This window comes from Ambystoma mexicanum, chromosome 8 (genome assembly GCF_040938575.1).
Source record: "Ambystoma mexicanum isolate Mex_15411 chromosome 8, UKY_AmexF1_1, whole genome shotgun sequence".
Classification (NCBI taxonomy): Eukaryota; Metazoa; Chordata; class Amphibia; order Caudata; family Ambystomatidae; genus Ambystoma; species Ambystoma mexicanum.
The window spans coordinates 1,684,858,513-1,684,872,653 of NC_090929.1; the positions used below are offsets into that span (position 1 = coordinate 1,684,858,513).

A 14,141-nucleotide genomic window follows, 5' to 3' on the forward strand; every position below is an offset into this window, starting at 1 on the left:
ACCTGCTTTATCCGCAATGGGCGTAAGTTCTCATCATAGTGAACAATGCCAATCTCCCATCAGGAACGGCCCGCCACAGAGTGGCAAAGGATGCAGGACCACATCGACATTCACCACTCACAGCATCACTAGATCCACCTGCGCCCCACCGGTTACGCAACCCTCTCGGCGTGCGTCTCAGAACAGATTGGGGTTACAGCGCTTCGCACTTGATAGACCATGTCTCCGTAGCAATGAGTGAGGTAATTTCAGACCCATCCCCATGTATCAGCCCCATGTAAAGGGCAAAGTTCCACAGTGCTCCCTGTAGCAGGTGCAGGAAATCCAGGGATACCCGCTCCCTCCAATGGTGAGAAGCCCAACTTCACAGCTGCTGTCAAACCTTTCTCTGGGACTTGATCAGTGTCAGAGAATTTCTACAAAAAAACAATATCTCACAACCTTTAATGCCGGTTTCAGAAACCAGCCAATGTTTAGAGAGCTGCCCACCGGGTACATCCAGAATTCCACCATAGAATGATGTGCCCGACGCTGGTATTTCATGAGCACTGACTACAGGTTTGACCTCTTCAGGTGTTTTCAGGTGTTTTCAGGTGTTTTCCTTCTCCAGTTGACTTATGGTTTCCCAGTAGCTAATCCTAAGGGAAGTGACCCCCTCCCTTACCTGTGCAGTACATCTCTGTTTTTTCCTTTCTGTTGACAGGCAGCTCTTCCTGTGGTGGGATCCTGTCTCAACCTTCAGGGATGTTTACCAGCCCCAATTATCCCCTGAGTTATCCTAACAATGCATATTGTGTATGGCAGATACACGTGGAGGAACCTTCCTGCATCCGCGTCAACATCCTTGACATGCAGTAAGTAAAACAGGAGCCTGTCTTAGGTCCCTTCCCCTCTTTAGTAATGTGGTTTACACCTGTGGTTAAAGCAATGTATTACCCTTAGATATCCTTGGAGATGTGTCCTTTTCTTATCTAGTACACGTTTTGGGGTGCGGAGTCCATGGGGGCAGAGATAATGACATCATTGCAATGCCAATGTACCTATTGTTTAGGATTTACAGCACCTTATGTATGAGGAGGGCGGGGGGCTATCCACAATTGGTTCTCTGTCATTCCCAACAGAGCAGTGAAAATGGCCTCAAAGATTCAAACCTAACCAGAAAGGGATCCGGGATCAAGCGGGTGAAAGAGAAGGGTGGAAGAACAGAGAAAGATCTCTGGAAAGTGGGTTCGCTGGTCCTGTGTGAAGGGGGACTACACTACTGACATTGTTTGGCCAGCTGAGAGGTGAAGTGCCTTTGCCATGGCTGGTGAGTTTTTGGGGTTCTGAGATGCGTCCTTTGAAGGTCAATTTCTAAAACTTTAGAGCTCCAAGTATTTTCGTTTCCCCGGGGGTCATGTATCATTCTCCCTCAATGATGAGTGTGCTTCCATGGAATCATATGCATGCCCAGGGCCACCATAAATACCGCCTTCACATATTCCATCTCTTAGAAATCAAAGGCCCCACGAGAACCTTCTGAAGCATTTACAACAGAAATAGAAACACGGTGTACCAATGCCTTGCGTACAAACCCCATGAAAGACCCAGCAACCTCACCAACGCTTAAGTCAAAAGAAAGTAGACCTATGACATGGCGATACCACCACCGACACAGCTCCCTCCACCGGAAGCCATACCCAAGACAGCTAGAGGCTCAACCACACAAAGGGTTAATCCCATTATTAGTGTCCCAAACGCTTCACACCCCGGGGAACTCTAGAAAATGCGCACAAGCCTCAAGCGCCCCACGGTCCTCCCACTTACCTGGGGTCCGGCGCGTCTATGGGCATTCGCTGCATCGGTTAATCTGCAAACCTCACTGTTCCAATGAACAAACAAAATGCCATAAACCTATTCACTTGTATCCCAATACCCACTCCCCCACACGTTTCCCACCAAAGCTTGTTTGCCAGTAGAAAACACAGGACAGTTGTTATACTGTTGGAGGAAGGACAGCTCGGGGGCAACGCGTTTGTCTTCAAAGCAAGACAATGCAGCGCAACACAGGTTCAAATCCCGATCTCGTGCTTATGTTCATTCATCCCCAGCTTTTTTTGTTGCTGAAAAATGCATTGAATTTTTTATTTTTTTGGTTGGAGGGTTCCCCCAAACGCACCCTCCTGCATTATTTATTTCCTATACCCCACCCCACCCTATCCTTTATATGCCCTTACCCGCCCCTGCATATTGTCCGATGATTTTTTTCAGCAAAACATTTTCGACAAAAAGTGCAGCGAAAGAAAAACGGCCGATGGATGAACGTCGAACCGTGCTTAAAAAAGACTTGTTGGTATGAAGCGTGTTATAAAAGAACAATTATATTGACACCCTCCGGTGTAGATATTGGTAGCAGCCATCAGCTGTTCCTTCACTTGAGCATATTCTACATCCATTTCTGTATAGACTTGTATTGGAGAACTGGTGTGGATTTATCAAACCAGGACCGATTCACCTGTTACCCATGTGACCACTGCACTTTTCAAGAAGCTCACTTTTTCAATTGTATACATGCATATATTTTCAGTGAAGAAAGCTTATTTAACGCAGAGTTAAAGTGATCCAATTTATCGCAACAAAAAAACAGGAAATTCTAAAGGTGTGAGAAGCGACAATTGTTACCTTGAGTCCTTCGCCGATTTAGACGTCTCCCATGATTACATTTTTGATATCAATGTTGATCCCTGCAGTGAACTTTGTCTTAGCTAATGTTTTTTCACTGATTTCAAGGGTTTTGTTAGGCCATATCTTTCCAGAACCTAGAGGCCCTGGCCATCAGCCATGGTAAATGTCCATGTGGCATCATTTAGTAAACAAGGCTGTGGGCCATTGGCTGCATCCCCCTTCTTAGTAACTAACCAAAGTCCATTGGCAACATCCTCCTTCCTAGTAACTAACCAGAGTCCATTGTCCACATTTTCCTTCCTAGTAACTAACCAGAGTCCATTGTCCACATTTTCCTTCCTGGTAACTAACCAAAGCCCATTGGAAACATCCTCCTTCATAGTAACTAACCAAAGTCCATTGGAAACATCCTCCTTCATAGTAACTAACCAAAGTCCATTGGCAACATCCTCCTTCCTAGTAACTAACCAGAGTCCATTGGCCACATCCTCCTTCCTAGTAACTAACCAAAGTGTCATGATGCCTACCCCCGGGGACCCAGTCCAAGTCCAGCAACCCCGGAAGCAGGCATCAAGTTATTCCAAGCAAGCCCAACAACCCCTGCTAGGGGTTATTTGGGTGCAGTCCTGGCGTCTATGGCGCCAGGCTCGTATGGAGAGTCAGTCCTGGCGCCATAGGCGCCAGGCTCATAGATTAAAACTTACCTGATGCAGACAATGCTGCAAACTTACCTGAAGCAGACCATGCTGCAAGAGCTCCAAGCCAAAAGAGGCTTGGAAGGGACTACTTTACCTAGGGACTATTTTTTCCTCAGGTGGGGTCAAGGAGGAATACTTACCTGGGACTACTTTGGAGGCTATTTAAACCACGCCCGAGGAGCAGCACAGGCTTCGCGTTATTCTGCATCCAGCAGCTTAACGCTCACCGTGCCTGCAGGTCTGCATCCAGTCTTCTGCCATGCCCGCCTCGAGTCTGGAGCTCCTAGAAAGAGGGAGAAAGAGGGAGAAAAGGTTAGAACAAGAGCAATAACTTTGATCCTTACCTGAATTCCCGATCCACCGTGCCTTCGAGCTGGAAGAAAGAAGTTATTTTATGCGTGTCGCCTCGCCTGCTGCAGCGCCGCGCTGAACTCACCGGCCTTCGCAGCATCTTCACAATCCACTGCATCCTTCTGCATGTTCCCGCCGCACTCCGGCACCTAAGGGGAACACAGGAACAGCAAGGTGAGCCAAGGGAATAAACAGAGGGAGTATAAGTTACCCCCCATAGACTTACCTGATTTTACCGCCGGGGGTACTATTCCTCTACACGGGTCGGCGCAGCCTCCACCGCAATCATTTTGGCTTATAGGTGGTGCTTAAGTGCCACATATAAGCCAAAACTAAGAAACATTGGTCTCATCCAGACATAATCAGGGACATACAATAAACCACGCTCCATACGAAAGCTATCAGTTGTAGTTGATTGCGGGACACCCAGTAGTTGGCGCAGAAAGGTATTCCCAACAATCTGTAAATCTCTTGTATCGTGAAGGCCACACACCTTCGCCCCATAACCACCAGCAGCAATGGACTTAGCTGTGTATGTGCTCAGCATAACCACCGGCAGCAATGGACTTAGCTGTGTATGTGCTCAGCCTAACCACTGGCAGCAATGGATTCAGCTGTGTATGTGGTCAGCATAACCACCGGCAGCAATGGACTTAGCTGTGCATGTGGTTAGCATAACCACCGGCAGCAATGGATTTAGCTGTGTATGTGGTCAGCATAACCACCGGCAGCAATGGACTTAGCTGTGCATGTGGTCAGCATAACCACCGGCAGCAATGGATTTAGCTGTGTATGTGGTCAGCATAACCACCGGCAGCAATGGACTTAGCTGTGCATGTGGTTTGCATAACCACCGGCAGCAATGGACTTAGCTGTGTATGTGGTCAGCATAACCACCGGCAGCAATGGACTTAGCTGTGCATGTGCTCAGCATAACCACCGGCAGCAATGGACTTAGCTGTGTATGTGGTCAGCATACCCAGCAGCAGCAATGGATTTAGCTGTGTATGTGGTCAGCATAACCAGCAGCAGCAATGGACTTAGCTGTGTATGTGGTCAGCATAACCACCGGCAGCATTGGACCGGCAGTATTGGACTTAGCTGTGTATGTGGTCAGCATAACCAGCAGCAGCAATGGATTTAGCTGTGTATGTGGTCAGCATAACCAAGCTGTGTATGTGCTCAGCATATAGTCTAGTGGATATTGCCCTATGTTAAAGTAACTGAATCCCACTATTACCCTGAGCCACCTTGACCTTCTGACTACCAATAGGAGCATTCCAGGTGAGATTCTTAAAAAACCATAGGCCCAGAAGTGGTTAGAGGGATGTAATTACCGACCCTTTAATATAATGCATTTAAACTTATATTTATTCCAACGCTTCCATTTAACTTGTATAAGAATCCACCAGGACCTGTAGAGCATTCTGGGTTCTGACTGACAAGAGTGCATCGTCCACATAACGGAGAACACACACTCACCTGTTGCCAAAACGTGCAACGTGAAATGCCATTTCTTTTTGCAAAGAAGAACTCAAAGAATCGACATAAAGTTTAAACAGGAGGGGGGAGCAGGATGAGGCCTTCTTGCACCCCCTTGTTTACATCAGTTAAGTTTGCCAGCTCTCCATCCTTTCCAAACCTAACTCTTGCCACCAAACACGCATTAAGACCCATTGCGCGATCGGGAGTGTGGTTGAGTGTATTGGCAGTTGGGCAGAGCATACTCTCCCTGCTACACGTTATTCTTTACATGCATTGAAGCACTGACGTTGGTGAACTTTACTGTGCATTGGATCCCACAGAGCTTATTCAGCATTGCTGCATTTGATTGGGCTTGCCTGGGAGCAGCCGGCTCGGATACTACAGTCTGCCTGAACGGATCTACTTAACCACTCCCACCGCACGATAGCGCGCAAGATCGTGAGTGCAGTTGAGTGTATTGGCAGTTGCGCAGTTTGGCGGTAAGGCGGCCACTTATTGCTTATTTGCTATTTTGAGGAATCGTCATTATTAATAAAAAGAGATGACTTATTATTACTTCTGTTTTGTGGAACTTTCTCTACACTGCTCCTTCCCCTATGTACGATCTTCGTAGTGGGAACGTAAGGCCTTTGACTTCTTCTGCAAACTTTGTTGCTGTTACTGACTTGGAAATGTTACTGGTCATTAAGTCTTCCACTCCCGCCATCACCAGGGAATTTTATCCCACAAGAAGTACCCCCGCATATGCGCTCTCCCTTGCACTGTGTGCAGGGTGAACGAATGTTGCACTGGGGTGTTACGGGGGGAGAAGTGACTTCTTGTGGCGCAGTGCACTTGCCTTTACCAACAATACCCACTTATAGGACAATGACGGAATATTTCTCTGCGTTCCGTGGTGTTGCAACATCACAGCCTGCCTAAGATAGTCAAGGCATGGTCGCAGACACAGCATTTCCACGAGTTGAATTGGCAACTGCACGGACATTAGAAGTACCCATAGAGGTGCCTATGCACAATGAGGACAGGTTTATGTTGGACCCCCACCGGAACTCGTTTCCAAGCAATCTTCAAACAATGAGTTTTCTTCTTCACCCTTTCTTCCTACTCCTCGACGGCCTCGGTTGGGTGCGCTGCCAACGGAATTGACTAAACCGGCCAACCCCACTGAAACCCCACTGAAGATCTACAGCCCGACATTTTAACTGGAATAAATCAAGTACTAGGTATATCGGTTTCTCTCTACGAGGGACTAAGACGGAGACCACGTCACACTCAGTTATGTTGGAATCACGTTTATTTAAATTTGAAAATCTTAATGTACACACTAATTTGAAGAGTTTTTTATTGAATCAAACACATCAAATGCCTCTTATAGAGGCATCGGATAAGGGGACGTGTGACAAAAGTGTAATGGAAATTCCTGTGGTGTCCGTACATGAGGTGGGGGCGATTCCACGAAAGTGAGATTCTCCTTGCAATTGTCTGAGGAACCCTTGATCACTAGTAGTCTTACTAGAAATTAATGCTGTGAGTCAAGCAGTCCTGGGGAGTATAACTACTGTACCTTATGGCTCATTGTCGTCGTGACATACCGTCAGTTTAAATCCCAGCTCGCGTAGTGCTGATGAAAGAGCACAGAATAGAGATGCAGTGGCAGATGAGGCCAGTTTGATAAGTGCCCCGTTTGTGGGGCTGTCCCACGTTGGCAGTTCCATGCATAGTAGATCACTACTTTTAACTCAAGAAAGCCAGAGGATATCCTTCCATATTGCCAGTAGTCTGGATCGATTTAGGAAGGGGCTAGCAGCCGATGGGGACTGTTCCTCCAATTTGACCAATTGTCTGAGAGATATTAGTGACCTTGAATCATGCAGGGGCTTCGAACAGTGGCTTGGGCAGTCTGTATGGGGGTCTGTTGCCGTGTGTGCTGTGTAGGTAAGGGGACAGGCATGCTACTGGGGATGGAACTGGTAGCTCTTTGAGTGTTGTTCATAGTGCTGATTTCGGCTCCATTACCAGGTCGCCCAATTCCTTGCATCTGATCTTCTTGTTTCTTGCTCACAACCTCAGTTTTGCTCCTTATCCATTTGACAATAGGACCCCTAAATTCAGCCTGTCTTGTATTACCATTGCCCAAATCTTTAGAAATGATAGTTGGGTTTAAAGAGGCAGATCGTTTGGGCTTCACAGTGCATTTCGTCTCGTTGGTGAACTCCACTCTCCTAAGTTTACTTGAATTGTTTACTTTAACCAGTCTTTGCTCTCAACCATTTCGCTGCTTGGATGGTCTGCCTAAGAGAGACATCTCAAGGCGCTCAGCCCCAATGGCGTCCTCTTCTGTTGCCGCTGTTATGGTTAAGGTGTCCTTCTGAATGGTGGCGAGGTGAATCGAAGGGACGTCAGAGAATTTGATCTACTTTTCCGATGACATATTTTAGTTCTTGTTCTGCTGCAAAGTTTGTGCAAAGAGAGAATAGCGGCTCCACTTTAGAGAGGATGGAATTTAAGTGGGTTGATAGGGCGGCATAAGGCCCCATTGCCATTAGAGAGTCATCGTTCGGGCGGCAGTCGCGGCTTCCACGCATGCGCTTTCCTCACCTGAGGTCTTTGGACTAGAGGCCAAGGCTGCGAGGTTAGGGCTGGCTGACAGGTCAACGCCTACAAAGCTGTTGCCGTTATACTTTGCTTGATTCTGGCCCAGCGAATTGCGCTTCAAGTTGGGATAGAGGTTCAGCAATGAGCCATCATTATCGATCATAAAGGAGTGGTGTGCCCACTATGGGCTCGTAACCCATTCTAGAATTAGTAAAAGGAGACAATATTATATTGTCGACACAAGCCCGAGGTTGGGGGGAGCAGCACTGCGGTAGATAGATAGGTGATCATTTTCGGGTGCTTACCAGTGGTGCTGTTGGCCCCTTTTTTTGGTGCATGGCTGCACTTTCATGATCTCTGTCTGTTTGTCTGGGCTTTGGGGTCTCTTGCCCGGGCAATTAGACCCACTTTGAAGACCACCTCTGCGCGGTCTTTCAGTAACGATCAACTACAAATACACATGACTATCTTGTCAAACAGCTACGTTGAATTGACCTCAAATACGGTAAATACACCCTGCGCCCAGTATTAAGATTCTTTGAAGGTAAGCTTGTCCCTAAAATATTGTACGGGATTGAATTGAAGGAAATCTAGGTTTTAGAATATGTGTCTTTATGATATGATATGGCATATATAACGCGCCTATACACAGGTGGTTCAAGACGCGACGAGGCAAGGGAGGGGTAACAGAGGGAATACAGACAACGATCCTACTAGGCCAAGTGTCATTCAGATCGGGCAAGTGTAAGGGAAGGGGGAAAGGGGAGGGGAAAGTGCAGTACATGGGATAATAAATAAGCAAGATAAATAAAAGAGCGGCCAGCAGGTGGGAAGTGCAGGGTGAGTGCAGACATAAGTGCTGGTAGGGGGACTGTAGGGATACAGAAAACAGTCCCCAGGTGAATGGGTTGCCAGGGGGGCAGTGCAGGTGGGCAACTGGCAGGGCTTGGGCCCTAGATCAGAAGGGGCCAGGTAACCAGTGCAGTCACAGTATCAGACAGGAACCTTTAATAGAGGAATACTGTGGAGGAAGGTCCTCCAAGTTTGACATAATGTACCAATCTCTGCCATTAGGTATGAGCTTGGAATGTATTCCCTAAAAGACAGGGCGTGCTGGAAATATCGAAGCCTATGCAGGAAAATGGTAAATTCTGTTAATAAATCTTTGTTGATTTAATACAATCCTGCAAACAAAGGGGGACAGATTCAACAACAATAATATTTCATCGTTTTGTATAGTGCAACTTATGACGGTTGGATCGGCGACTTCAGATCTGGTCACTAACCCATGCCAAGTAAAAAGTTTATATGCCAACTTGATTGGTCCTATACTGTGTCCCACCGACCTTTGAACCATTTGAATGGGGACCATAAGAAAGGTGGCCCCATATCTTTCTATGCATCCAAATAGGCAAACAAGAAGAAGCTTCTTGTATTTCCGCTGGAATCTTTTTCCAACTGAGGAAATAATGATTTGATATGGGTCATTGGCCCTCGATCAAGTAGAACTGCATAAGAAGCACTCAGACATCTTGTAACAACCTTTGCTGGGGTTCAAGTTAAAAGGTGGAATTATTTTAAGAAATATGATGACTTGACCTCTGCAGATGACACACAGATTTGTGTGGGAATGTTGTTTTTCTGGCACAACCACTGCAATAGTTCTGGCCGTGACAGGTTTTTGGGACTCACATCAACTGTACAAGGTATCTGAGTATTAGGTCAATAACTGTATTACTGAAGGTTATGGCTGCTTTTTATTGCACGATGCACTTTATTGTGTATGGAACTCGCACTTTATAGGTTGCCTTCAACTGCATAATGCACTTTATTTGGTATGGAGTCTTGCAGTTTATAGGTTGTGTTCCACTGCATAATGCACTTTATTTGGTATGGAGTCTTGCAGTTTATAGGTTGTGTTCCACTGCATAATGGACTTTATTGTGTATGGAACTCGCACTTTATAGGTTGCCTTCAACTGCACAATGCACTTTATTGTGTATGGAATCTTGCAGTTTATAGGTTGTGTTCCACTGCATAATGGACTTTATTGTGTTGGAATCTTGCACTTTATAGGTTGCCTTCAACTGCATAAAGCACTTTATTGTGTATGGAATCTTGCACTTTATAGGCTGCCTACAACAGCATAAAGCACTTTATTGTGTATGGTGGAATCTTGCACTTTATAGGCTGCCTTCAACTGCATAAAGCACTTTATTGTGTATGGAATCTTGCACTTTATAGGCTGCCTTCAACAGCATAAAGCACTTTATTGTGTATGGTGGAATCTTGCACTTTATTGGTTGTCTTTAACTGCTTAATGCACTTTATTGTGTGTGAAATTCAGTATTTTATAGGCTGTTGTTTAAGACTTTACAATGCACTTTACTTTTTATTGGGGCCAAGGAACACTTTACTTATACAGAAGGGGAGCCCATCCTTTCTTGAATAATGAAGTCTGCGGGGTGCAAGGGGTAGAGGCTTGTAATTTAGTTGGTTTTATGAGTATACTTGCACATTGCGTGCGTGTCCCCGGTTTTTATGTATGTACACGATATGTCTTGCCTATATGTGGCAATTGTTTATAATCATGACATTGAGTGCCCTAAATGCATTATTTGATATCATTGTCTTTGGTGTTTTAATGATGTATATGAATTTAAAGTGATTTAATTGTGATTCATTGTGTAAAATGCTGTTAAAGGTTATAGTTTTAAGCAAATAAGAACTAAAAAAATAAAATAAATGAAGCTGCATGAATGTGGCCAGCAGAGGCCTGCGATGCACAGGTTCACTAAAGTAAGTCACTGGGTAGGCCTGTCTATGTGGTAAATCTATTACATGCCATGTAGACTGCACCCACAGGTCCTAGATGTATTTAGACAAGAGCAAATACAAGTTCAGTCCTTGCTGGACTGACCCTGTTAGACACTGTCACAGTCACGTGTACTGCCATGCACCTGTTACCATCACTAATGAGCTGTATTGTAAACCTCTGCACTACCAGAAATGTCATCACATGCTTGTAGAGACTGTTAAGGTAAGAGCTCAGTGGGAGGCCTGTGCAGTCAGGACTTCAAAAGAGAGAGGCCGAGAAGGGGTGGCACGCAGGCTTTTGCCCTGGTCCGACTGCTAAATCCACCTCTGTCCGGCCCCCCACGACTGCTAATCCTTAACCCTGATCTCAAGCAAATTCCCACAGTTAAGACTTTCAAGGCTACCTTAAAGCTACACCTCTTGTCAATTGAAGGGGCCCCTGAGCTCTGCACCTCACTGGATCACCTCTATATTCCCGAACCGCACAGGAAATCCTCAGATGCAAATACTGGTGCTTACTGTCACCTGGTCACTATTCACTGAAGATATCAAGCCTACTTTGGTCGGTCCATTGCCCAATTAATGTACCCAACTGCCGCCACCTGCAAGCGCCTGGTGTATCTAGCATCTAGTGCCTCGTTTGTCCACTGCTGTGCCAAGGCTCTGCACATGATCTGGCCTGTGCAGTTTGTTCTGTTCAAAGCAGCATTCTGCTTCAATGACAAATGGTATGGTAATGTTATTTATAAAGCACCTATACACAGACAAGGGTTTCAAAGCACTCAAGGAAGGTGGGAACATGGGGCAAAAACAACAGTTGCTCAGAACTCTTGCATTTCTGAGACAAATACATTTAACAGTTGAGATACTGCAAATAGGCCTGACATTAAGGAGTGAAGACAAGGGAGAACAGACAGACGATCTTCTGGCAAAGGTGCATTTGGATCGTGCAAGCGCACATACGGTCTAGGGGGGGAGGGTTCCAAGTGCACCCAGTCAGTGGAGACTGGGGTAAGTGCAGAGAGAGAAGCTCTCTTGGATTAATTCTAAGTGCAGTCAGGGGTTGGGGTACAGGGCCCAGAGGCAAGTGCAAACAGGACATGCGGGGGTGGCAGGGACCTGTCAGACTCTGAGGTGGCAGTCAGCAAGCTATAAGGAGGAAGAGGGAGAGAGGGAAAGAGCAGAGAGCTAGGAAGCAGGGTAGAGGGAGACAGAAGGAAGCGGAGAAGAGAAAGGTCTTGAAGTGTTTCCGGAACTTAAGAAGATCGGGCTCAAGGCAGAGGGTGGCAGGGAGGCTATTCCAGATGGATTCCCCTGCTGAGGATAAGGATCTCCCTCCAGATCTCTGCTTGGAGAACCGGCTCACCCGCAGAAGGTTGGAGGTGGATGAGAGGAGGGCTCGAGAGGGACAGTATTTAGGTAGGTAACCTTGCAGGTAAGTATGCAAACAAACACATCGCAAAGTTTCTGCTGGCACCACCTATAGCACCGCAACCTGCCTCTGGGCACCTAGATATTGTTTAAAGCCATGCATTTCCACCAGAGGGCGCAATGATCCTCCAAACGTCGTCCCAAGGGGCAGTCACTGTCCTCCCAGTCTAGTTAGATATGTCTAATTTTCAATCTCTCAATCAATAATCATTGCATGAGACCCATAATCCTGACCTTTCTCTCCTCAGCCTGGAACAGGTTCAAGGCTGTGTTTGGGATTACATTGCTGCCTACGACGGGCCGCTCGAGGCATCTCCTCTACTGGGCAAAGTCTGCTGGAACTCATCGTACACCTTCACGTCCACCTCCAACGACATGACCGTCCTCTTCAGAAGTGACGGGAGCGTCGCCTTCTCTGGATTCCAGGCCTCCTATCAGTCCTGCAGGTGTGGCACGAACGACACAGGTACGTCCAGCCCGATGCTAAGACCAGCCGACTGTAGGTGAGCTGTGATGCGATTGTGCAAAGCTTGGTGGCACACCATTGCCACTGTACAAGAACACTGGGTTTTCTGATCCGTGTTCCTTCTTTATGGTGCCCCTCTCAAGAGGAGGCAGAAGGCAAACGAAATTCCAGGGGGAATGTGCCCAAGATCACACAAGAAGTTCATCCTTATTTTCAACATGCACTCAACAGCCAAGACACATATACCAAGGTTACATGAGATGTACGATGATAACATTGATATTAAAACGGTGTGTGGATTAAGCACTCCCACTTCCAATGAGTTCATAGCTGCGCAGGCTCCAAACCCCCAATTGCTGTTACAGGTACTGCGCGTGCTGAGTCCAACTATAGGACACAAAAGGACAGTGTCTGTGAGGAGACACCTTTCTGGCATTGTGTAAAGTAACTTCAGGACAATACTCACCATGACAGGAAACGGGTTCTCCACTCGTCCTAGGCTTGCATCAGTGCAGATGAAGCAGTGCATAAGGCATTCTGGGAAACATAGTCTTTTAATAAAGAAATCAGAAAGTCTGCCAGATCCCTGAAATGGATCCGGATTGACAGTCAGTGTGATCCTTAACCTTTCAGGTAACTGCGTCCATTTGCTACAAGGTTTGAAAGAAAATGTAAAAACTGAATGGATCTAAAACAGGCAGCCTGCTCGTGTGAGCAGGCACAAAGAGAGTACTTCATGCAACATGACCCAGTAAGCTCAGAGACAGCAGGACACACTCCAGTTACCTTCTTCTGGAGCCTGAAGGACGCATAGGCTGACTGCGGTTGGTGGACCTTGAATAGGATAAGTTGGTGAGATGTGGTTTTGTTAGTTGCTATCACTTACATTAACCTATTTCTTGTTCTCTGTAGAACCATGCAGAGGTGTGCCTCTCACCACAGTCCATTCAAACCTCCACACCCATGTCACATTCATATTACAAAGTGCAAAGACATTCACTGAAGTCCTACCTTTACAGAAACAGTGGCAAATGGCTCCAGGGGCCAGGAGTGAGGGTCTGAGATTGGGTTTTAGGAAGAAGCCAGGGGCTGAGGCAGAAGACAGGAGAGGGTTGGGGGTCCTGGAGGCAGGCACAGGGATGAAAGGCCATGGATGTGAAATGCCCATGTACACTTGGTCTAACACTAGCTCTGAGACTGTGGCTAAGGCCGTTCATACAAATGCAATGATCAACAGTATCAGGGGCGACTGACAGGTCTAACACAACCAGCCTTCCAATACTGCTGTCATCAACCAAGGAGCAAAGGTGAACTAGTACAGATACCAACACAGTATGCGTGCCCAGCCCCCGACGAAACCCAGGCTGAGAAGGAGGTAACTAGATGCAGATATGAAGACTCAAGCATTTCTCCTGATGCAGGAAGAAAAGAAATGGAGTCATAGTTTTCTAGGGTCAGATGGTCAAGTTAAGACTTTTACACACAGTTGTACGAATAGCTGATTTAACCCCTTAAGTGCCAAGGACAAGTATGCTCGTCCGGTACAAGGAGCATCCACTGCCGTAGCCGAGGCAATTATCCAGAGGAGGTCCTGCCTCGGAGAGAGAGGTTCTGGTCCTTTTAGAATTGTATCA

At 46.6% G+C, this 14,141-nt stretch overlaps 1 protein-coding gene across 4 annotated transcripts in view; it reads left to right on the forward strand.

Moving 5' to 3' along the window:
* LOC138473324 (deleted in malignant brain tumors 1 protein-like) overlaps positions 1–14,141 on the forward strand; it is a 633,955-nt gene that overhangs the window by 471,542 nt on the left and 148,272 nt on the right. For 3 of the 4 annotated variants that reach the window (XM_069611990.1, XM_069611992.1, XM_069611991.1), the window contains 2 exons: positions 704–854; positions 12,290–12,507. The exons of the other annotated variant lie outside the window; for it this stretch is intronic. In XM_069611990.1, the coding sequence (XP_069468091.1) occupies positions 704–854; positions 12,290–12,507 (369 nt within the window). The remainder of the gene's footprint in view (positions 1–703; positions 855–12,289; positions 12,508–14,141) is intronic. 4 annotated transcript variants of the gene reach the window in all.